The 24539-nt window shown below is 44.0% G+C and overlaps 4 protein-coding genes across 7 annotated transcripts; 1 reads left to right on the top strand and 3 right to left on the bottom strand.

The window, feature by feature from the left end:
- Positions 1 to 2345: 2345 nt before the first annotated feature.
- Positions 2346 to 9537, bottom strand: LOC130371079 (zinc finger protein 99-like). The gene is made up of 5 exons (XM_056576708.1): positions 9034 to 9537; positions 8650 to 8852; positions 8128 to 8241; positions 7929 to 8046; positions 2346 to 7801 (listed from the first exon to the last, which is right to left on the bottom strand). Exons 1-5 carry the CDS (start codon positions 9062 to 9064, stop codon positions 4995 to 4997), a joined length of 3273 nt encoding a protein of 1090 aa, XP_056432683.1. The 5' UTR covers positions 9065 to 9537; the 3' UTR covers positions 2346 to 4994.
- Positions 9538 to 9671: 134 nt separating this feature from the next.
- Positions 9672 to 15956, bottom strand: kdelr2b (KDEL endoplasmic reticulum protein retention receptor 2b). Its single transcript, XM_056576715.1, has 5 exons — positions 15633 to 15956; positions 13958 to 14058; positions 12255 to 12413; positions 11456 to 11708; positions 9672 to 11127 (listed from the first exon to the last, which is right to left on the bottom strand). Exons 1-5 carry the CDS (start codon positions 15721 to 15723, stop codon positions 11093 to 11095), a joined length of 639 nt encoding a protein of 212 aa, XP_056432690.1. The 5' UTR covers positions 15724 to 15956; the 3' UTR covers positions 9672 to 11092.
- A 168-nt stretch (positions 15957 to 16124) lies between these two features.
- Positions 16125 to 19534, bottom strand: mettl9 (methyltransferase 9, His-X-His N1-histidine). 2 transcript variants are annotated; one of them, XM_056576714.1, is made up of 6 exons: positions 19365 to 19534; positions 19008 to 19169; positions 18672 to 18862; positions 18081 to 18290; positions 17343 to 17527; positions 16125 to 17014 (listed from the first exon to the last, which is right to left on the bottom strand). In XM_056576714.1, exons 2-6 carry the CDS (start codon positions 19110 to 19112, stop codon positions 16800 to 16802), a joined length of 906 nt encoding a protein of 301 aa, XP_056432689.1. In that variant the 5' UTR covers positions 19113 to 19169; positions 19365 to 19534; the 3' UTR covers positions 16125 to 16799. The 2 variants fall into 2 exon arrangements, with proteins under 2 accessions (XP_056432689.1, XP_056432688.1); XM_056576713.1 differs by lacking the exon at positions 19365 to 19534 and having other exon boundaries at positions 19008 to 19354.
- LOC130371080 (uncharacterized) lies at positions 19348 to 23722 on the top strand. 3 transcript variants are annotated; one of them, XM_056576710.1, is made up of 7 exons: positions 19348 to 19654; positions 19851 to 20047; positions 20160 to 20261; positions 20339 to 20437; positions 20554 to 20664; positions 21056 to 21176; positions 21650 to 23721. In XM_056576710.1, exons 1-7 carry the CDS (start codon positions 19630 to 19632, stop codon positions 22603 to 22605), a joined length of 1611 nt encoding a protein of 536 aa, XP_056432685.1. In that variant the 5' UTR covers positions 19348 to 19629; the 3' UTR covers positions 22606 to 23721. The 3 variants fall into 3 exon arrangements, with proteins under 3 accessions (XP_056432685.1, XP_056432686.1, XP_056432684.1); XM_056576711.1 differs by having other exon boundaries at positions 19364 to 19654; positions 21646 to 23722; XM_056576709.1 differs by having other exon boundaries at positions 19367 to 19654; positions 21635 to 23721.
- The last annotated feature ends 817 nt before the right edge of the window (positions 23723 to 24539 follow it).

Genomic DNA, 24539 nt, shown 5'->3' with positions numbered 1-24539 from the left:
ACTTCACCAAGATGAACGTTGAACATGTCAGTGAATGAAGATTTAATCATGGGGGATTCTAAAGATATTCTAAAGTAAATGCATTATTCGAATGCAATTAAAATAGATTAATTCTCAAAATTAGAAGATTATTAAAAATATATATATAAATATATTTAAAAAAGAAAAGATGGCCGGTCGGCGGGAGGGCGGCGCCTCAGCGCCCTCTATAGGCGAGCCGCCACTGGTGTTACCCCTTATGTTTTTTCATGACGAGCCATAAAAAACAATAGTGGCACCCCCATCGACGTTTTTGCGGGGATCCGAACCTGAGCTGAACTTAACAATGCACCATCAAGACAACTGATAAATGGAACACAAAGGTTATACTTGACTTTGTAATTCGCATGAAATAGAGATAAGAGTCTTCCAACAGAGGACATCAACCAGACTTGAACACCGGTCTCCAGGGGGTTAGCTCACAGCTCTCTCCACTTCCCACTGAGATTAGTAATTTAATTATGTCTGAGGTTATATATGACAATATATGTTAATATATATGGCAATAGACATGATAGCATTAGGTTTAAAATTAAAGGTATTGTGTTTTCCACATAAATTGAGCCACGGACTCCAGTGGGTTAGGCAGAGTCAGAGTGCACTCCACTGCACCACTGAGGCGATGCCAATACACAATCAATCATCAATAAAGAGGATGTACGTGACATTAAAATGCATGTGTGTATTTCTATTATTTCCCTTATGTCTTTTTTCATGACGACCAATAAAAAACGACAGTGTTACCCCTTATATTTTATTTAAAAAAACAACAGTGTTACCCCTTATGTTTCTTTTCATGACAACCAATAAAAAACAACAGTGTTACCCCCAATGTTTATTTTCTTGATGACCAATAAAAAAACAAGTGTTACCCCTTATGTTTTTTTTCATGTCGACCAATAAAATACGACAGTGTTACCCCTAATGTTTTTTTTCATGATGACCAATAAAAAACAACAGTGTTACCCCTTATGTTTTTTTTCATAACGACCAATAAAAAACAGTAGTAATACCCCTTATGTTTTTTTTCATTACGACCAATAAAAAACGACAGTGTTACCCCTTATGTTTTTTTTCATTACGACCAATAAGAAAACAACAGTGTTACCCCTTATGTTTTTTTCATTACGACCAATAAAAAACAACAGTGTTACCCATAATGTTTTTTTTCATGATGACCAATAAAAAACAACAGTGTTACCCCTTATGTTTTTTTTCATGACGACCAATTAAAAACAACAGTGTTACCCCTTATGATTTTTTTCATGACGACCAATAAAAAACAACAGTCACCCCTCATGTTCCATTTAATAAAAACGACAGTGTTACCCCTCATGTTTCATTTAAAAAAAACAACAGTGTTACCCCTTGTGTTTTTTTTCATGACGACCAATAAAAAACAACAGTCACCCCTCATGTTCCATTTAATAAAAACGACAGTGTTACCCCTCATGTTTCATTTAAAAAAAACAACAGTGTTACCCCTTGTGTTTTTTTTCATGACGACCAATAAAAAACAACAGTGTTACCCCTTATGTTTTTTTTGATGACGACCAATAAAAAACAACAGCGTAACCCCTGATGGTTTTTTTCATGATGACCAATAAAAAACAACAGTTATGTTTTCTTTCAACACTTATGTTTTTTTTCATGACCACCAATAAAAAACAACAGTGTTACCCCTTATGTTTTTATTCATGACGACCAATAAAAAACAACAGTGTTACCCCTTATGATTTTTTTCATGACGACCAAAAAAAAACAACAGTGTTACCCCTTATGATTTTATTCATGACGACCAATAAAAAACAACAGTGTTACCCCTTATGATTTTTTTCATGACGACCAATAAAAAACCACAGTAACCCCTCATGTTCCATTTGATAAAAACGACAGTGTTACCCCTCATGTTTCATTTTAAACAAACGACAGTGTTACCCCTTGTGTTTTTTTTCATGACGACCAAAGTAAAACAACAGGGTTACCCCCTATGTTTTATTTGACCAACATCGACATTGTTACCCCTTATATTTATTTCATGACGGCCGATAAAAAACGGCAGAGTTACCCCTCATGTTTTTTCCATGTTGACCAATATATATCGACAGTGGCACTGTCACGTTAAAATTGTACCGGGGGCGAAAATTGTACCGGCCTACGTCATCGTTTGTTTACATCCTGACAACCTGACAACCTGCCCTGCAACAGACGACGCGATGCAGAAAACATGTTTCCAAACGACGAAATAACATAATACAGATAGCGGATCGCTATCTGTATTATGATAGATAACACTTGTTTTTACTTTATATTTGTATTGTATTTAATTGTTTAATCGAAACAATAAAAAAATTTGCCCGCAAAACGGGCGATCGCGTCAAATGACGCGTCAAATCACGTAGGAAGGTTCTTGAACATTCTAGACTATATGAAACCTGCTGAAAAAAATCAGTTTACTAGCTAAATTCGATTAAACAATTCAATACAATACAAATATAAAGTAAAAACAAGTGTTATCTCGCGATCCGTTATCTGTATTATGTTTCAAGAACCCTCCTACGTCATTTGACGCGATCGCCCGTTTCGCGGGCAAAACATTTGTCATTTGGCGCGATCACCCGTTTCGCGGGCAAATTTTTTTATTGTTTCGATTAAACAATTAAATACGATACAAATATAAAGTAAAAACAAGTGTTATCGCTATCTATCATAATACAGATAGCGATCCGCTATCTGTATTATGTTATTTCGTCGTTTGGAAACATGTTTTCTGCATCGCGTCGTCTGTTGCCGGGCAGGTTGTCAGGATGTAAACAAACGATGACGTAGGCCGGTACAATTTTCGCCCCCGGTACAATTTTAACGTGACAGCACCCCCGTCAACGTTTTTGCAGGGATCCGAACATGAGCTGTTTAGAGTGTTAACCTCCGAATTTAACAATGCACCATCACCGGTTATTGTGTATTCCAAAGCAATTGAGCCGCGGGCTCCAGTAGGTTAGGCAGAGTGCACTCCACCGCACCACTGATGCGATGACAATACACAAAAATCAATCATCAATAAAGAGGATATGCATGACATTAAAAAGAATGTCTGTATTTCTATTATTTCCCTTATGTTTTTTTTAATGACGAACAATAAGAAACGACAGTGTCACCCCTCATGTTCCATTTGATAAAAACGACAGTGTTACCCCCTATGTTTTAATGGATAAATATCGACAGGGTTACCCCTTATGTTTTCTTCATGACGACCGGTAAAAAACGACAGTGTTACCCCTTATGTTTTTTTTTTTATAAATATCGACAGGGTTACCCCTTATGTTTATTTCATGACGGCCGATAAAATACGACAGTTACCCCTCATGTTTTTTCCATGTTGACCAATAATACACGACTGTCGTACCCCTGTAAAGGTTTTTGCGGGGAACCGAATCTGAGCTGTTTAGAGTATTAACCTCCGAACTTATCAATGCACCATCAAGACACAGAATAACGACTTCACAATGGTTATACTTGACTTTATAATTCCCATGAAATAGAAATACGAGTCTTCCAACAGATGACATCTACTGGACTTGAACCCCGGTTTTTTTCATGAAGACCAAAGCAAAATGACAGTGTCACCCCTTATGTTTTATTTGATAAAAACGACTGTTACCCTTCATGTTTCATTTGATAAAAACGACAGTGTTACCCCTTGTGTTTTTTTTCATGACGACCAAAGAAAAACAACAGTGACATCCCCTACGTTTTATTTGATAAATATCGACAGTGTTACCCCTTATAATTATTTCATGACGGCCGATAAAAAACAACAGTTACTCCTTATGTTTTTTCCATGTTGACCAATTTATAACGACAGTGGCACCCCTGTCGACGTTTTTGCGGGGATCCGAAACTGAGCTGTTTAGAGTGTTAACCTCCAAACATAACAATGCACCATCACCGGATAAACTCATCACAAAGGTTATACTTGACCTTATAATTCGCATGAAATAGAGATGAGTCTTCCAACAGATGACATCAACCGGACGGACTTGAACCTCGGTCTCCAGGGGGTTACCTCACAGCTCTCTCCACTTCCCACTGAGATCTGTAATTTAATTACAGTGCAATAGACATGATAGCATTACGTTTAAAATGATGCACAAAAGATATTGTGTTTTCCACAGAAAATGAGCCACGGTCTCCATTGGGTTAGGCAGAGTTCACTCCACTGCACCACTGAGGCGATGACAATACACAATAATCAATCATCAATAAAGAGGATATACCTGACATTAAAATGTATGTGTGTATTTAAGTTATTTCCCTTATGGTTTTTTTCATGATGAGTCCGACCAATAAAAAACGACAGTGTTACCTCTTATATTATATCCGACAAAGACAGCAGTGTTACCCCTTATGGTTTTTTTCATGACGACCAAAGAACAATGAGTGTCACCCCTCATGTTTCATTTGATAAAACGACAGTGTTACCCCCTATGTTTTAATTGATAAATATCAACAGCGTTACCCCTTATGTTTTCTTCATGATGACAGATAAAAAACGAGTGTTACCCCTTTTGTTCCATTTGATAAAAACAACAGTGTTACCCCCTCATGTTTTATTAGATTAAAACGAGTGTTACCCCTTGTGATTTTTTTCATGACGACCAAAGAAAAACATCAGTGTTACCCCTTATGTTTTTTATTTCATGACGACCAATAAAAAACAACAGTGTTACAGTTTGCCCCTGGGTAGACTGGAGACATCCATATGAGTGAACTACCCCTAGACCACAGTTCGTACCACATTTATTTGAACATTACTTTTTTCCTTATATCATCAGCTAGCCCATGATATAAGCTAGCTTCCAAACAAACAACTTCAAAAATGTGTTTTCTGTTTACTTGTTGTGAAAACACAATATTATGTCACATTTAAGTACAACATAGCTACAATTCTTGGGTTATTTGGGTGTATGCACTAGCTGTATGTGTCTGGCCATACTGTAGGCCTTCTGAAACGCTTTGCCACAGACTAAACAAACATGTTTCTTCTCTCCAGAGTGGATCTTCATGTGTTCGTTGAGGATCGAGACCCGTATGAAACCCTTCCCGCAGGTGTTGCACTCAAACGGGCGATCCACAGTGTGATGGCGCAGCACGTGATTCTTCACCTCCGAAGGTGACCGGAAGCGTTGGTTGCAGTCCGGAATGTGGCACTTCAAAGGCTTCTCCCCCGTGTGGATCATTTTGTGCCTCGCCATCCCGGACTGGGAGAACATCTTTCCGCAGTAGTTGCACGGGTGGCGCGCATTCTTGTGATTCTGGTGTTTGAGCTGCACGTGCTTCTGCAGGGATCCCTTCTCTTTGAAGGTCTTGCTGCACTGGGTGCACGTAAAGTGCCGCATTTCCCTGGACTCGCTGTGGCGGAATTTGACGTGTCGTCTCAGGTTGGAGTTGCGAGAAAAGGTCTTGCCGCAGTCGGCGCACAGGTAAGGCTTCTCGTTCGTGTGCACCCGTAGATGACCCACCAGGTCTGCGTCCTGTTTGAACTTCATGGCGCACTGGGAGCACTGGAATGGGAGTTGGCCTGTGTGTTTCCACTCGTGTCGAATAAAGAAACGCAGCTTGGAGAAAGCTTTAGGACAATGGTTGCATTTGTAGGGTTTGCTCAGCTTGTGGGTGTTCTCGTAGTGCCTGGACAACTGCTTAAAAAACCCAAAGTCTTTCTCACAAAGGGTGCACTGAAAAGGCGTGTGAGAGACCTTGTGTCGTGCCAGGGTTTCGGCGTCTCGTAAGACTCTCCTGCACACCTCACAGTAGAGCTGGTTGTGAGTGCGCTTGTGCCCGTCTAACGACAACTTGTACCTGTAAGACTTTACACATTCATCACACTTAAACAGACCATGGCCAACTCGGTCCTCGCCTGGTTCTATCAGCAGCTGTTCGACGCAAATCCTCTTAAAGTGTATCCTCAAAGAACCCATGCTGTTGAACAATGTGTCACAACGCGGACAGGTTAAGACACCATCAGGGAAATGGGTTTTCATGTGTTCCTTCATATCCAGCTGCACATGTTTCTTGCAAATGAAACATAGGCTTCTTTGGGTTGAGGAATTGGTCTTACTGGTAGCAGGAATTTTCCTCAGTGGCGCATCCTGCTCTTTCAATGCCACCAAACCATCATCGTGATCAGTAAGGGCAACAGAGGAACGATCAGTTGAGGAACTGGACAAAAAGTTGTCTTGGCTGGGAGCTACGTGAGAGGGGTCCTGGAGCAAGCTGACTAGATCGCCGTTATGTTTTTCAATATTTGCTCCATCCTTCGCTTCCACTTCATACGGGCGCGGAAGACTGGACTCATTGCCAGACAGCGACATATGATCCTTCAGAAGTGTGCTCTCTTTTCTCCTCCGAGAGGATAAGAAGTGCTGCACTTGCAAGGACTCATCGTGAACCATCCTTCTGTGCCGTATCATGTTTGAGTTGCATGCGAAGTACCTACCGCAGTCCGTGCACAGGAAGGGTTTCTCGTGCGTGTGCACCCGTAGATGGATAGCCAGCTCTGCGTCGTGTTTGAAGTTCATAGAGCACTTGGAACACTGGAAGGGGAGTTGGCCTGTGTGTTGCCACTCGTGTCCAATAAAAATATGGAACTTGGAGAAAACTTTCGGACAGTGTTGGCATTTGTAGGGTTCGCTCAACTCGTGTACGTTCTTGCAGTGACTGGCCAAATGCTTAAAGATACCGAAGTTCTTCTCACAAAGGATGCACTGAAAAGGCTTGTGAGACACCTTGTGTCGCGCCAAGGTTTCGGCGTCTCGCACGACTCTCTCGCATATCTCACAGTAGAGCTGGCTGTGGACAAGTCTGTGCCTGTTTAACTGTAATTTGTACTTAAAAGATCTTTCACATCCATCGCACTGGTAGAGAGCCAGGGCAACCTTGTCCGGCTCTATCTGCAGCTGATCGAAGCAAACCCTTTTAAAATGTAGCCTTAAGGATTGCATGTTCTTAAAAACTGTGTCACATCGTGGACAGGTTAAGACCCCGTCAGGAAAATGGGCTTTCATGTGTTCCTTCATGTCCGTCTGCACATGCTTGTTGCAAATTAAACAAAGGCCTTTATTCATCGAGGTTGAATTTGCCGAAAGACTGATTTTGAGAGTGTCCTGCTTTTCGCGGGTAATTAAAGGTTTCTTGCCTTCCGTGGGAGATGCCAGCTTGACGAAGCAACTGCGTGTGTTCGAACAATCAGACAAAGAATCCTCCGCACTGGAACTTCCAACATTAGTGTCCTCATCAGCCACGACTGTATAAGTTACAGAAGGGAACGGGTCGATGGAGATCTGTGTACTGGGTTCTGGGATCAAAATTTTTGTTCTGGGCAGGACTTTTTTGGACGGCATTTTCCTTCTGCGGTTCTTCTCTTCAAGCAAAATCCTTTTCATTTTCAACCCTCTGTTTGACCTCACAGGTCTGCGTTGCACAGTGGGAACGTCGTCAAGCCTTTTCAACAGGACTAGGCAATCTTTGTCACAAACATCCATTAATTCCTGACTGCTCGTCCCTTCTACTGCCTCCTTCTCCACGGCCATCTCCATGTCCTCCGACATTGCAACTGCAGTGCTTGCATGTGGTCCTTCTATCTGTGAACCGCATCTGTGGACATCAGGCAGAGAATGGGCCTGATGCCCCTGCTCTGCTTTGATCTTATCCCCGACACAGAGGTGCAGAGCTGAAGTTTCACCTGCACCATCAAGGGGACAACCTGGAAATAGAGTGAATTACAATGTTGTAAGTCATGAGAGTGATGAGAGTGAGGTAATGGGTTTGGAAGAAAGGCCTAGTACAATAAAATAATGATATTTCAGATTGCCCTCATAACAATGGCTTACCATTCTTATCCAGAAGTTCTTTCCGACAACCAAGGAGCGTTTGGAGCTCGCCGCGGTGAGCGACTGACTTCAAACACTCTTCGAGAGCAGAGGGAATGTCGACGAGCATGAGGGCAACCTGGAAGAATTGACACAGTCAATATGAAACCAATAACGATGATCAAGTTCAACCGCCAATCAACATGTTGCATTGGCCGACCTGTTGGATGGTCTGCAGAGGGAAAAGCTTTTCCAGTCTGGTCAGAAAATGCCATGTTACGTTGACCAGGGCCTGATCATCATAGCTGCAGCCAAACTCTCCAGGGATACCATTCTGATGGAGAGGAAATGCAAACTTTGTGATCATTTGCGCCATTAGAGATAGTATTAAATCACATAGTCTGTGTAGGATAAGATTTTCCTTCATTTTCTACGATTTTTCAGTTGTTAATAGAAATTCTAAGTAACCCAGTTTAATCTATAATTTAACCCCAAATTCAAAAATAATCTATTGAAAAGCTCAACAGATTTTATTTCATTATCAATTCTTACACATTTATCTTGAGTATATATTTTCTTATTTGCACAAATTAGTTCAGGGAATGTCCTGCAGTAAAATTACCCAGAAACCCAGAATGGGCATATCTTGTCCTTGATGAACAAGACATCACTCCTTTCAGCTGTGTGTTTATATCCCCCTCACCCCTCAATTTACACTACATCCATGTATTTTATTTCTCACCCGTGCCCGGAGTCCCAGAAGAAGCTGGGTCTTCTGTTCAATGGAGAGTAGCTCAGGGACAATGTCTGTGACCATTGAAACAAACTCCTCAAGCATCCCATAATCCGACACAAGATGATGCTGGACCGTGTGCCATATGGCCCCGGACACCAGCCGGACAGGGGAGAGCAGGAGGCGTAGAGAGGCGAAGGGGAGAGGGGGACCTGGAGGTAAAAAAACAGGAAGCTGATGCAATTATCAGATGTGGATACAATTATATAATTCGGCCAAGTTGAGGAACCTCTTTGGACGTTTTCACTTTAGCCTTACAGTAAACACATGCCGCTAGAGGAGCTTCGATTAGGACAATACAGGAAACGGATTGTATTTGTACAATGAACTCACCGATATGTTTATCCATTCTGTTTGTCAACATTGGCTCCACGCGCTCACATGAGATCAGTGTTTTGTTTTAAACAAGGAAGCAGTGGGCCATTTTCAGTCCGAAACGCTCAAAGCTCCCTGTGCCAAGGTTCCGACTGATCAACAGTGTACCAACCAAACCGCTGGTATATAAATACAAATAAAATCGTAAAACCTTTAGAATATATTTTATGTTTTTGTCAACCTTTGTTTCGTATTTTGTGATGGAACAAGGACGCAAATAAAGTAAATGCCAAACCGGACCATACCGGAACTGCACTTCTCCTTTCAAAATAAAATACGGATAAAATAAATGTTTCACCTGTAAATTAAAGTTAAAACAATACAACTAATGGTTTGAATATTACAACGAAAATAATTTTATTGGGTTTAATTAGGGATATTTTAATTACTAAGAGTAAAGTAAACACTCTCCTACTTAGTTTATCTTATAGTATTTAATACACTGCCGTAACAGTGCCATTTCTTACCTCAAATCAAAGTACTTCATCTTCTTTTTAGATATGCTGTAGGCCTACTATCACGTCCTTTGTACATTCTCTGAAAAAAGCTTGAGAATTATGTGCAAGACTCAGAAGGATTATTTATCACAAAGCACTTGTGTTTACCATAAAACCTTTATTTGTGGTTGCATCTTCATGCAGAACCTCTGCTATGATGACAAAACTAAACGTAAGATGGAATGATCTGGATTGAAAACCGATGGCAGCCCCCTGGATGTTTCCTATGCAACAGTGTTGATAGGATGTTCACCACAAGGCGCTTCTGGGAGACATTTAAGATATTTGTCACCTGGACAATACGTCAGACAGTATATTTTAATTTGAAGAAGGTAGACTTTAGCAGTATTTATGAATACATGTCACTTAATAAGTTACTTGTTTCCAACATCTAAAGGAGTAATGTGAATGGGCCAATGAAATATTACAGGTGAATTATTACAGGTGATTTATGGCACCAGTCCTGGGAGATTTTGTATTCAAATGAGAATTTAAAAATAACTTAATTTACAGCAGTGAACATTTTGGGGCATGTTTTTGATTATTTCATGGACTGAACAGAATGCTTTTATTGTCTTTCCTAAAATCCAACCTGGTGAAATCGCATAGGTATCCAAAACATCAATGGCAAATTTATTGAGAAAATCTATCTTTGGAATTGCAGGCAAAGCCCTTACCGCAGTCCATACTGGAATCAACAACAAAGTTTCATTTTCATCCAACGAAATGTGTGTGACGTCACCAGCAACCTAAAAGGTGTGACATGCACAAGGGGAACTCTGGAGAAGGCCTCTTTAAGGACACAGGAATGTAGACAGGGCCGTGAACAATTTAAATTAAAACATATCCTCCATTCAACCATGGGGATGAAACAAAACCCTCTTCCTACCCCAACCGATTCGAAAAAAATAACACATTTATTCAGATTGCTAAACAAAGCCGAGTCGATATCATCCCACCACTTGTTCGCTGTTATTACACGGTGCGGAACCAAGGAACATTCACCAAGGAGCCCAACAGAGGATCAGCTCTCCAGTCAATTCCTAAAGATTATTTTTCCAATGTAGAAAACGCTTTTCTTTTTTTTCCTCTTTCCTTTTACACAGAGCAGAATAAAAAATAAAATTATTATAATGATAGAAAAAAAAAAAAGGTAAAGGCAAGATGCATAAAACAGAAACCCAAAGGCCAATGAACGGCCCGATGCAGATCCGAACCCGTTTTCCATGTTTTCCTGTGGACTGTTAGTCGGTAACGAGGCGACTCGATTGGCCGACGCTCAGCGGCTCCCTTTCGCTCTCTGTCTCAGGCATCTTACCGGAGGCGGGGGTGGGGACGATGGGACGATGGGGGGGGGGTGTGTGCTGGGGGCAGTGGGGAAGGGGGAGTGTGTGTGTGTGTGTGGGGGGGCAGGCAAGTGGTGTCCTTTGCCTCCCCCCTCCCCCCTCCTTGTGTTCACCATTGCTTTGAGTCTGCCAAAAACACACACTCTCTCTCTCTCGGGTCTCTCCCTTTGGCGCTTACGCAGGCAGACTCAGCTTCTTGCCCTTCAGGACTGTAACAGAGAGAGAGAGAGGAGACGACATTAGTCACGACCACGGACCGGGCCCGCACAGCACAGTGGGGTTACACCCCCGGGGAGTCAAGTGGGGTGGGGTGGGGGATCAGCAGACATCCATCGAATAGATTGCCGGTAGGTCAACCCTAGGTCAGCAGATTTGAAGCATGGTTTATCCTGGCTTATCATACAAAGAGTGCACAAAAACCAATCATTGACGACAAACTATACAACCCTTCGAGGAGCCACATCGACTCCGGCTTCGGGTCAAAGGGCGCCGGTGTTGCGCAAGCGGCCGAGGTAGAGAACCGCGGCGGCGACTCACCTTTCGTTACATACAGGTAGAAGAAGTCACAGTAGAGGATGGTCTGCACCACGCCCGCCACGATGGCGATCATGTCGAAGAAGCCCTCGAAGTAGAAGCGCCAGATCCAGTTCATGAGGTAGAGGGCGCGGTAGAGGCCGAGGAAGAACAGGTAGTGGGTGGTGATGGTCTCCGCCTCGCCCGTCTTGCTGATCATGAAGAGCTGGGGCAGGATGGCCACCGACTCCAGGTAGATGGAGAACGTCCACAGGATCTGGCCCCGAGAGGTGGGGGAGGAGAGGGAGAGGCAGATTTGGTGAACTACGGGCGTCTCCACGTAGACCGGGAGCCGTTTTATTACACGGACGTCTCATATTGATGACGGCACCTCGCCTATAAACAGCTGTGGGAAACACTTGGCTCAAAATATTCACGACATAACAATTAAGTGTAAATGAACCCACTGTTTCAGATATAATTAGAACACCAATAGGTCTTAAAAAAGCTTGTTCTTTTGGCAGAGAGTTCTAGAAGGATTATGACACGCCACAGCTTTGTGACACTCATTTAGTACCATTGGTGTGTATGAGCAACAAAATAAGCAATGTTATATGTGCACCACACACACTGTGGCGTTATACTTTAAGGGTTCGAGAGCCCTCACTCAGACGCAGTAGTACTACAGATGACCGGGATGCCTAACCCTTATTACAGGTTTGTGATTGGTCAGATCCTCAGAGGTCTGAACTATCATGATACGTTCAGAACCGCAGCGGAGACCCTAAGTCGACGAGTGTCTCCCGTGCGAACGCGTCCTCACCTCAAGGGGAGAGAAGTCGTGGTTGACGAGGAAGGCCAGACCTCCGATGGGGACCACCAGGAACTCCACCCTGAACGTGTCGTGGTTGCCGTCATATGTGGCCTTGAACTTGGCGTAGATCATGTAGACCGTGGCGTAGGCACATCCGATGTAGATGAACTAGAACGGCATAAGTGACTCGACTTTCATACGGATACTTTCACCACGATTAATACAGCAATATAGTTTTATGGAGGTTTATACGAGAGATCATCAAAGAAAAGTACAACCCTAACAGTCTATTGCACTATTCCTGTTTTGAGGAGAAAGACTGGGTTATTGTGAAGCATTCCCAAGTACCGTATATCAATGCATACATTTATAGCAACAACCCCATCTACACTAGTATCACAAAAAACAGAAACACCAAAGTCATCATGCTAACCCACTATTTGCATGAATTAATCCCGAATGGGTTCTCCGGATCCTATTGTTTGGTTCTTTGGTTAACAAGGGCGGGATCCTATGGCCTCGAAAGTATTTGAATCACAGTGTTTGTCAAATGCTGTGACATAGGCCATCAAAGGACGGGTGGAGTGTGTAAGGAATCAACAACCAATTGCAAAGTGGCAGTGGGGGGAAAGGGAGGCGAAATTGGATACAGAGGGGCCGGTAAAATTACGATCAGATTATTGTGGGTTTGTTGTTTTCATGTCATTGGTTCTGCCATGTTTCCATGTGAAGTGGACGCAACCAGGTCAGGGTTTGCCTAAATCTACAGTTAAAGACAGGGCTCTTCAAGACATTGTTCTCGACATTGTATGCGTTTGTGTGTGCACTAGAGGTGGGATCCACAGAGAGAGCAACCCCAGATACTATCATGATACGTTGGCCGCAATGACACACACACAAAAAGCAGAACAGTTCTGGAGTTAAAAGATAGGATAAAAAAAAAAAAAGAGAATCATTATGCAACACAAGTTGGTAAAAAAAGAAGTTACACAATTCAGTGCTTAACATAACAAACTGGTTTGAGGTTAACCTGGAAACATTGATTGCTTTAAAAGCACAAACATACTTTAAGTTCTATGAAAAATATTTTAGACTCTGTAGGTCATGTCTTGGTTCCGGTGCTTCAAGCATTTGGTCTAAACCGGTATTTTCGACTACAATGCATTTAGGACTGACAGGAGTCATTGCAACTAAACCCTTCGGTAGACTTGGTAAAACCGGAAGCCCTCTGAGACAGAGAAGGAAGCTTTGCTTTCGTCCTGACCTCCGTGACGAGGTCAGGACGATAACCACCAAGGTGGCCATGCATGTTCCTCGTGTTGTCTGTGTACTTTACTTTGACCAGTTCTTGCAGTCGTCTTTCTTGACTTTGTTTGTCCCATCACTTTTGTAAAAGCCAGACTTCAGACTTGACCTGCAACAGTTCCGCTCCAATTCGCATTCCCTCGCTGTGCTTCTGTTTCTTCTGCATCAACCCCGCAGGTTTACCCTCCTTCATTTGATTAGCGCCCCCACCAGGAGTCATGAGGTACTGACCCTGGTATGTAAACTTTGGTCTTGGAAATCAGTTTAGAGAGCCTTCATATCTTAATAAAAACATAAATATTCGGCATCATTGTATTGATAACGTATCGCAAGAGGAAGCAATACAGCACACTTCTGTATCGACATTTTGTACCATTTTGTGTGCGTAAGGATTTCTGTTTGCATACCTTCATGGACGTGTTGTAGAGGGAAATGAAGGAGGTGAGCAGATCCAGGTAACGTGTGGTGAACACCAAGGCAAACAGGATTTGACTCTTCCCCGAAATACCTGTTCAGAGACAGAAGGAAGTGTGACGTTGCAGAGTCAACAAACTACAATTATACACTAGAGCACGACCCAGTTACAATACCGGAAGAGAGCAGGTACTCGAAGTACAACCTCTATTTGATTTCCTTATGGTGTTTACTTTGAAGCGGCCTGGAGCAAAGGAATGACACAAACCATAAGGCTTCACTATAGCATCTCTAGCATTAGGAGCAACTTGCACAAAATCACATGGAAAAAGTATAAACATGTGAAACATGAAGGCACATTGTGAAAAAGCAGCAACGGAGTGTGACACTGTAAACATGTTACATTTAAATTTGACAATATTTAGATGAACCAGGTGAAATTGAATGCATTTGAGTAACTTCATTGATATCTTTGTTGTAGACGTGTACTGAAATCCCATTGGCCTTCTGGAGTCTAGTTATCTAAAGCTCTGCCCTGTTTATCTCTGTTATCACGAGCAGTGTGGTTCTCAACAACTGTGGAAAGGCCGGTGTGCCTTGAGGAAAGTTGAGGTGTGTCATGAAATTCGGTGTCATTAAATAAATATTACTGGCAGGTTACAGCAACGATATTAGTGAGCCAATGAAAGCGGTGTTGGCAGCATCTACTGCTGTAATTAGTAACTACTAGCGATGACCTCACTATTGATTGAGTCTTCCACGTAATGCTAGTTCTGACTTAATTTCATGTTCTTGACAAGTCATTTATTGTTCTTGGATTAGTACATTTTGTGCATTTTTCCTTATCCTTCCCTACAACATTAGGTCTGTTTGTTTGGGCTAAGAAGAACCTGTCAAGCACGATTTCCCTGCAAAAATGTTTTCCTAAAGCAGCCAGAGGATATGCTTCCACTCCTGGTCAGAATCAGTCCCTGCTAGTGGGCATGAAGTGCAGGATGCTGCGCTACCCATGACCCCTACACAACAGAAAACGCGACCAACAACTAACCTACATCATATCCTCCAAAAACGGAATGGAATGCACTACTTATGTTGCAATTATCAATCAGTTGTAGCCTAGTAGGTAGTACTTTCATTTGTCTGGCCCTCCCTGCCACGTCAGAGCCTGAAGCGAAAGGATGGATCAACCAGGATATAAATGCCATCTCTCAGTGCTCCCCTGGTTCTGGATGTCAGTGTTCCCCATGCACCAACGTACCCTGAGCAGTGTGTGTATGTGTGCGTGTCCAGGTGGAGACCCAGGCCCTCCCTAGCCGAGCTGTCTCCGCCACAGAGACCTCTAAACACACGCCGTCAGACCGCAGCAGTACGGAGGGGTGCAGGGACGGGCTTTGACCGTTTCCTCCGGGCCATGTCATGCAATACGTGTTGCAGCAGACACATTTTCAGCCATCGTTTCAATGACACGTCTTGGCAACCACTGTGTTTACCAGCAGCAGGCTAGACGTGCACAGGCTAACCAGTGCTAGCTGTCGTTAGCCTCTCCGTCAACCCTGCGTTACAACGTGGACTAGGGAGGGCTGATGGTTCATCCACGACCACCACGACGGCCTGTCCTTCACCGACACTACTGTATGTTCTCTGCCTGCAGATGACACGGCTACTCACCAGCACAAGACCTGGTTTTCCATATCTTCAGCAGCAGGATGATGATGGCCGCTAAATGGGAGAGATCCCCGGTTAGCCTGAAGATGTTCATGTTTCTGCAAGACGCACGGTCCTCCGCTTCCTTCTACAGTCGACCCCTTCAAATCTCCCTGAACACTGCAGGTAAGGTGGCCTCTGACGGACACGCTGATGTCCCGTTTGGGTTGATATCTAGAGCGGTAATGGTCTATTCTGGGGAAAGGTTTGGAAAATGGCGTGTGATGCGCGACGTGGCCTGGAGACGTGGCCAACGAGGGAACCAACCAGCGCAGGCCGGTAGAGCATGAGGTCCGCCCATATAGTCATCACAGACCGTCATCACCAAATAGTCTGAGCTCCGTGACTCCTGTTTGGTTCAAGCAGAAGTTTATGATTTGAAATAAAAATGACGCAATTTTTTTTTTTTAACGATTGAATCTCGCTTCACTTTGTGTCAGTGTGAAAGCAATGGAGTGAAACCAGATTCAGTGCAATACAAAGCATGTTTAATGTGGCACATGTTTATTGTACACTTTTGTTATGGCACGTTTTGCACATTGTTGGCTTAGTATTTGCCTAATATTGCTTTTATCGTCACTATCAAGTAAGCATTTTTTACAGAAAGAAAATGCACCCGACAAATTAAAACCTGTAACATCCAATACACATTCATCCTTTGCATTCTGCACTGGAATGTATTGGTCATATAGTTTACACAATATGTAAACTAAATGATAAGCTACTCTCCATTGATAATACAGTATACACATTAAGATATTGTGAACCATACCACAAGCGTACCACAAGACATTTTTACAAAATAACTCCATATCACAATGATATGTCTTAGAACATAGCCATTCTCAGACCATCCAATAACCCTGTACTGTATATTTTGTGGCAAACTGCCATTCAGATATATTATTTTGATTAAAAATTAAGAGGTCTCATCTCTGTGCCGATGGCTTGTAAATGAAGGCGCTACCTGAGCTGTAAACCGGACTGACACTTTTGTTTTAAACTAAAAGCTATTAATACACTGTACACCTATTATTTTTGGCCAAAACACTTAAAATCGGCCCCAACCGAAAACCCTCAATAAAACCGCCCCAGTCATCTTGAGCCCGTCGGTAAAGGAGCGGACGTTCATCAGTGCTTCTCCAAGGCCTTGAGGACAAACACAGCGTCGTCCAGCACGTAGTAATCCTTATACATGTCCCCCTCGCAGAGGTATGGCAGCCGAGTGACCGCCTCCACCTCCAGCCCCGCCTCCCGGAACACGTCATTGGACATGCTGGTCACTTGCTCCTCCCACGTTTTGCCCTTCACCTGCAGGCGCTCTTTGGGACGTTGCCATTTCCCTCCTATTGTAAAGAGAAAAATAAGATATTGCAATTTATTACGGTCAAAATGTTCATGATTTAGCTCCAGTGACAAAATAAGAGTCATGCTGCCTTTACTTAAAGGGGTGATATCATGCCACCAGGTGGGAGTGTTATGTTATATTATTAGCCATTACAAGCAGTTTGAAATAATGTACAGATATGTATCCAGCTGTTCTGTAAAACATTTAATGAAACAAAATATGTATACATCGAAAACTCTTTGCGATCGTTTGACGCTAAAATTGAAATCGCGATCAAAATTAGATTAATTGCCCAGCCCCATTTCATCGATGGGGATTTGCCACACCTATCTCCACGTAGGGCTGGAAGGGGAGCACCAAAGCCAGGATGACCCTCCCAGTGCCGGCCACCAGGGAGCGCTGCATCCCCTTGAGGAGATCCAGAGGAGACTCGCAGCGGTCCAGCAGGTTCAGGCAGCTTATCAGGTCGTACTGGAAACCGGTCCGCTCCCACTCCTCCACAGACAGCACCCTGATAACGACAGGCAGGGAGAGAGATGGCAAGACAGACAGAGAGACAGAGAGACAGAGACACAGAGAGACAGAGACAGCGAGAGAGACAGAGACAGCGAGAGAGACAGAGACAGAGACAGAGACAGAGAGAGCGAGAGAGAGAGAGAGAGAGAGAGAGAGAGAGAGAGAGAGAGCGAGAGCGAGAGAGAGAGAGAGACAGACAAAGAGACAGACAGACAGACAGACAGACAGATAAGCACGAATGCAAAGAGAGCTTAAGGAGTGGCTGGAATGTACCCCGGTATAAACAATAGTGTTAAACCATGCACTATATCAACTATGAACTATAAATCTCTGGCAATAGTGTGCCCCTCCTTCTTTAAAATGTACATTTACCTTCAGGGCATTTAGCAGACGCTCTTATCCAAATCGTCTTACACAAGGTCAATACACACATTCACACACTGACGGCGACAGCCAGCTCGTCAGGAGCAGTCAGGGTGGGTGAGGGTGTCTCGCTCAGGGACACCTCGACAACTCAGAAGAGAGAGCCCTCCAGAAGCACGACCTACTTGTAATTCCTCCTCTGGAGGTGCCACTTCATGGGGGGCGACACCTCCGTGGCGTACACCTCTCGGAAGTGCGCCCCCATCACCTCAGTCACGCCGCCGTCGCCGGCGCCCAGGTCCAGCAGCCGGTCGGCCCGCCACTCGGGGGAGATCCGCAGCAGCCGGCGGAGCTGCTCGGGGGAGAACACGAACATGGAGCCCCGGCTCAGCAGCCTGGGGGTGCGGAGAGAAGGGTCAGCCTTGGGGGCCCACAAGGAGGGGCGAGAAGTAGGGGGGTCCCCCAGCCGGTGGGTCGGGACCTCACTCGGGGGTTTGGGGGAAATGAAGTCACGGGGCAAAGGAGGTTGAGAACCACTGGGCTAGACGGATGTAAATGACGATGTATATCAAGCACAATGTGATAACAATAATGTCAATGTAACGATGTATTACATTTACATTTAGGGCATTTAGCAGACACTTTTTTCCAAAGTGAATCTCAATAATTACATTTTTACATAATTACATAACTGTACATTTGTCAGAAGACAGAGCAACTACATAGCGCCGTCGGTACAGTGAGGATGTTCATAGAAAGGATTATTATTGGCTGACCCGTTGATGGAGGTGCGAGAGACCACTGGGCTGAGCACGGTGGACATGAACGAGTGGTAGAGCTGGGTGAACAGCCAGCCCGACTTGTCGACGCTGTGCTTGAGGAAGGCCTGGGTGTCAGAGTCCAAGTGGCTCTGGATGAAGAGCGGCCGGACCGCTTCCCCCAGCAGGTCGGTGGAGCACTGGTACCACTGCAGACAGAGCGAGGGACAGAGAGATGCAGGCTCAAAATCAACGTCCTACTTAGTTATGGATTGAATTAAGGAAAACGATTTACAAGTGACATGAGATATGGCAGTGTAAAATGATCATTTCCATTTCTGTAACAACACATACCTCTTGTGTTTCAAGTCCAGCTTCCTCCATGTCGCTCACCATGTTGGTGAGCATGGACCGGGCCAGGGGGCTCCTCACATACTTCCCCGTCCACATCCTCCGCATGCACAGTAAAAATGCAATGTAGCCAACCACCCAGGCTACAAAAAGTAACGTCCTCAGCTGTAGATGACACATATGGACAACGGTTCAACGGGACGGTAAGCCTGTCCGCCTCAGGATGACAGCAGCCGAGGTCACACGGCCAGATAAGTAAGCGGTTAGACCCGGCCGATCGATATAAAGCCACCCAATTGTAAGCGAACACGTAAATGCATGACCCCGGCGGGATCCGTATGAAACACGAAACGAACCAACCTGAGGGTGCGGTGGGTGTATCAGGGTATCCCTTGTTTATGGATCATTGAGATCTGTAGAGCAAACTGTGTAGTGTGTTTGTAGAAGGCATCAGGAGGGACCCTGCCCATTGAGTCAACTTCTGACTGCAGTGCCTGGCTGCTGCTGTGTATTTCCTGTGTCTCCGCTAAATGTGTCCGGCGGATGCTTTGTCCCTTCCTCGGTCGAGAGCTGCGTGGTGTTGTCGTTTTTCACGGAAAAAGGAACTTGGACTTTGATAAAAGAGATGCCACCGACATCCATAAACCATGGTAAACTACATTCTCCTTGAATTATGTGTTTTGACGTTGTTGTTTTTAATATCTGACGTGAGCATCGAGCATGGCGCCGATCCCACCTTTACTCTGTCGAACCTTTTCACGCGCTTTAACATTTCAAAATGTGTTGTATGTTGTGATTGTTTAGGTATTAATACCTGATGTTTCTTGTTGTTCTTTATTTTTTTAGAAACCCCACTCCCCTATCTGCGTGTGCTGGTGCCCCCACTCAGGCTGGTATCAGCAGCCATCTGGCACACTGTGCAGCACAGGATTGTATCGGCCTATGGGCTTCTGGACCATGTCATCACAGAGATCACTGAAATTGTCCCTGGGCTGCTCAATTGCAGACAGAGGTGGTTGCTGTGTTTTAACTTTCAAGCACAGGTGATGAATTAAACAATTCTGGTATTATATTTCTTATGTAGGCCTACAACCTCTGCTCCCTGCTTATTTGGTTCAAACTATTTCTTGAAATCCTGGTTTCTTCTGCCTATAGCTGGTACTTGATTTGTGCCGCCCGGGTCAAACCATCGACTTGAACACACTTCAGCCACACTTGGAAAGAATGCAGCAGCTCAGTTCGTTGTTGAGCAAAGAGGTAGGTTTTTGACGCATTGTTCATAAGCACTGGGGAAAATTGGTTGTGTCTGCTTTCATACAATTTGTATCTCACAGGTATACAACTCAGCGGAGGGAATCAGTGGACCAAGCATGCTCATTATTCTTATTCAAAGACTGATAACGGACCAAGAAAACAGGCATCACTTTTACCAGGTAAGTGTGTAGCCCAAATCAGCTGACACAATTTTATTACATTTCTCGTACCTTGTTTCTGTTGAAAACGATTAAACATTGTATTGACACCGACCATCCGAATGCCCCCATTTCAGGATGTTTTCCCCCAGAAATATGGGCCAGAATATTACAAAGCTGTGGAGTTGCTTGTGATGAAATTCCTTGTGGCGCTCGAGAGATTACTAGTGGTGCCAAATCTTCAACAGGTAACGTATAAAACAATCATATCATGGAATCTAAGGTTACAAAGACGCCTCATTTTAAGATCCTACCTATCTGTTAGGAAGCTAAAGAAAATAAATGTTTGTGTTGGACCACATGATTTAGGTCTGGGCAATGTCAGTCTACATTGATTAGACTCTGCTATGAAATGGACTGAAACACAATTTGTCTACCCTTGGAAGAGGAAAGCCCACATTGTTATTTATTATTTACATTGCACATTTTGAAGCCGCATTACTTAACCGTCTCACTGAGGCAATTATTTTTGTTTGGAAAAATGAAAAAAAAAAAAAAACTCATCCATGGTTTGACTGAGTTCTGGTTTGGTCTGATTGTACTCTGTGGACACGGTGGTGGTTTGTTTCCCCTGACCAGGTGGCCAATATGCTTGGCAGTGCTCCATCTGTTCTGGCTGAATGCGTTGCATTTCCACTCCACCAAGAGCTCAAATCCATCTTGGAACACCAAAACGACTGCAATAATCCCAGCAATATTGGTAATACTACATCATATTAGTACGTATCGTAAATAGTCTGTTATATGGAGCTGATGATGATGATGGTTGCATTTGGATTGTCTTCCCTCCGATATGCCAAACTTTCCCTCTGCATCCCTAAAGTGGTCAGTTACTTTTGAGTGTGCTACTTGAAATAGCCTCGCCAAGATGGCGACGGGGATCACCCCACGGGACAGTTCAGATGGAAAGGCCCCGAGTTATTTTGCTTTCAGTTATTGGAGCATGGCCAACGTAGCTTTCTCCAAATGGCGGGAGGCCTAGATGGAATTGCTTAAAACTGCATCCAACCAGACTTCTGTCAGAGCCATCGGTCACTCGTACCGTTAATAGTGTTTTTCCTCTTTCCAAAATCCTGCAGCAAAACTGCCGCAGTCAACATCTCAACATTTGCCATGTGTTTATATCTTTGCTGAGCGGTTTCTATTTTGATGCTCCAGATGTTCTGCATACAGGAGACGGTGTTTGCAAGGTTCAGTCTCCCCACTCCCTGGAGATGATCCTCGTGGAGGAGGAGGAGACCCTTTTGAAAGCCAACATGTTGGATGATTACGTGGACCCGCCTGGCAGAGCACAGACCATGGACGTGGCAACCGCGGAAAATGCCAGGATGGGATTTGACACAAAAGACACAATGAGTGTAGAAGACTTTGTCTGCATTCGCCCCATTATGGTCAAAGTGTATAGTCTAGAGGATATTGCTTGTCTACAGAAGATGGTGCCTTCACAAAGCCCTCGTGTTGTTCTGGATCCCCGTGCTGTGGAGTTACATTTGGGAAGTAATATTAAAGGGCCGGAAGATGAGAAGGTTAAACTCTGTGTGAGAACGAATGGGGATTCCACAAGTGAAGGACAGAGCTCTGCCTTTGTTAAGATGGAACAAGACATTGTAATGATTACCGTAGGAGATGCTCCTCCAAATGATCACCTAAAAAACACGTGCATGTCAAATGTGGCACCTGCATCGACAATGGCCAATGCGGTGGCACCAGCTTCGCCAGATCACTCGAGAAGCCCGGTCGGACCCAACGGAGTTATCGAGTTGTCCGAGTATTTCAGGAGGAGGCGAAGAAACGAGCCCAAAGCCAATAGGACATGTCCCACCTGCGGCAAAATTCTCAGCCGCTCATCAGATTTGGCCAGACATCAGCTGACGCACACTGGGGAGCGACCGTTCCAGTGCACTCAGTGTCAGAAAGCCTATCAGTTCCACCACGACCTGAAGAAACATATTTTAAGAGTTTGTCCCGGCGCTGGACCGGGAATGGCATCACCACCGACACCAGACGACCAAACCGCCAAAAGCCTGAATACGGAGGAAGGCTCACGCGAACTACGGAGAACTACGGAGAGCTACCAGGAGGCTCCCCGGCGACGGAGAAGGCTCTCTATGTCTACGTACACCACTTAACTTTGTGTTTTTTATGATTGTTGATTTTATTTAATTTTTTTAAACACTGCCCTGTAAGGTGAGCTTGAGTGCTATGAAATGCGCCCTCAAATAAAATGTATTATTATTATTAACGGAGGAGTATAAACCAGCCTTCAAGGCCAAAGTATACTTCTCCGACTCCGTAATCTGGCTCCGCATTCGCGGAGTTCGCAGTTCTCCGTCGGGATGTCAATTTATATGTTGACTACTAACCCTGTAAATAGTGCTGTAAATAAACTTCCATTGCTTTTCAAATCTTATTTGGCGTTTTATTGGTCCTTACAGTTTTTCTCGATTGTATACACACAAAAAATGGAACTATGCACACAATTCTGAAAACTTGAAGCTCATGTATCAACTACAAGACTCCAGACTGCTCAACTCTCAAGCACAATTCCACTCTTTTCACACCTATAGAAATTCTACATCACATTTTTGCAACTCTTAAGCACAAATCTCATAATTTAGCACACTAGGTTCACCTGGAAACACTGGCCTTCAAACGCAACAACTAATTACCAATAAGTCTATCTCACTTCTCACCTGTTCAAACTCAACTGGCGAAACACTTCAATCATGTGTCAGAGCATAAAAGAGGCCTCAGGTGAGCTCTACTGTGTTGTAGATAAGGTCCTCTGGCCTGATCGGGATCAGAGGTTGGATACAGACTGATTTACATGTAGATCTGTTTCACCTCATTTATATTTTTTGTTGGCCTACGAAAAGCTTTTCATGCAGTCAGTTCAGCTGACCATTTTACTATATTACAGTAATAAATACATATTTTCTTTGCTACCTTTTTGTACTTCTGCAATGATTTCCTCATTACAGCCCCTGAAAGACAGTCTAAACATTTTCTTCCTGTAGTGTTTTTCATTTTACTTATCAGTGCAATTACTGTACTGTAATTTGCCAAAATAGGTAACATTGGTGTATTGTCAGAACAATGTTGCAGTATCAACTAAAGGGGTACAATATAAGCTAGGATTTTGAGTTTAGACCATTGGAGCTCATTGGATAGACAAATATGCATTGTATCCTATTCTGATACGATTGTGTCAATGGGTAGATGATAAATGGGGGTGAAACAGTATTTTTTTTAAAAAGTTCAAAATTTCTTGAGAATTGTATGAATTTGTAATGTTCAAATACTGTAGTTTTTGAAACTGCTAGAGGTTAGCAGATTTTTTTCACGCTATGTAATTTATTAAGCTACCAACCCCATCAGGATCTCCTTTTCCATGGCCCTGTTCACTGTAAATCCATGTGAGACACTGGAACCCCCAGGTAAATGGTACAGAACTCATCAGGAAACAATTTGCCTTGTTGAGATACTGTGTCACAGGACCATCACTGATAAGGTGGAGTGACTCAAACGGTGTGTTGTGCTGCATTCCGAGGTCTTCAATGACTGGCTGTAAGTGAGCCCATACAGCACGCTCATTGTGCCTCGGCGATTTTGAAACGGTTGCAAAACTCTGAATGGCTGTTTTGGTGTAGGCAACCACAGTGCTCCCGTACAGTGCTCCCGCAGTGCTCCCAGATCAAGTGCTCGTCGTCAAAGGCACTGTGACGACACAGGCGGTGTACTTTCAGGGCCGAGTTGGTCCTGCAGCCTTTGCCGCAGTCCCAGCACAGGAACGGAGACTCCTTGGTGTGCGTCCTGTCCTGCAGTTTCAGGGCCGCGGCAAAGCAGAAGGCCTTTGGGCATTTGAAGGGGCGGTCGTTAGGGTGAACTATCTCGTGCCTGATCAGAGCCTTCAGGCAGCCCTTGCCGTCTTCATTGATCCTCATGTTAATTCATGTTAGTTGGGTTTTCCCTCTGCTCATTTAAGCACGTGACAGCACGTCTTTTCAATGGCCGTGTAAGAATGAGACCCAAAGGCAATGGTGCAGGCGATGGCCCACTTTAC

The sequence above is a fragment of the Gadus chalcogrammus genome, chromosome 18 (genome assembly GCF_026213295.1).
Source record: "Gadus chalcogrammus isolate NIFS_2021 chromosome 18, NIFS_Gcha_1.0, whole genome shotgun sequence".
Classification (NCBI taxonomy): Eukaryota; Metazoa; Chordata; class Actinopteri; order Gadiformes; family Gadidae; genus Gadus; species Gadus chalcogrammus.
This window is presented reverse-complemented; position numbering and strand designations above follow the sequence as displayed.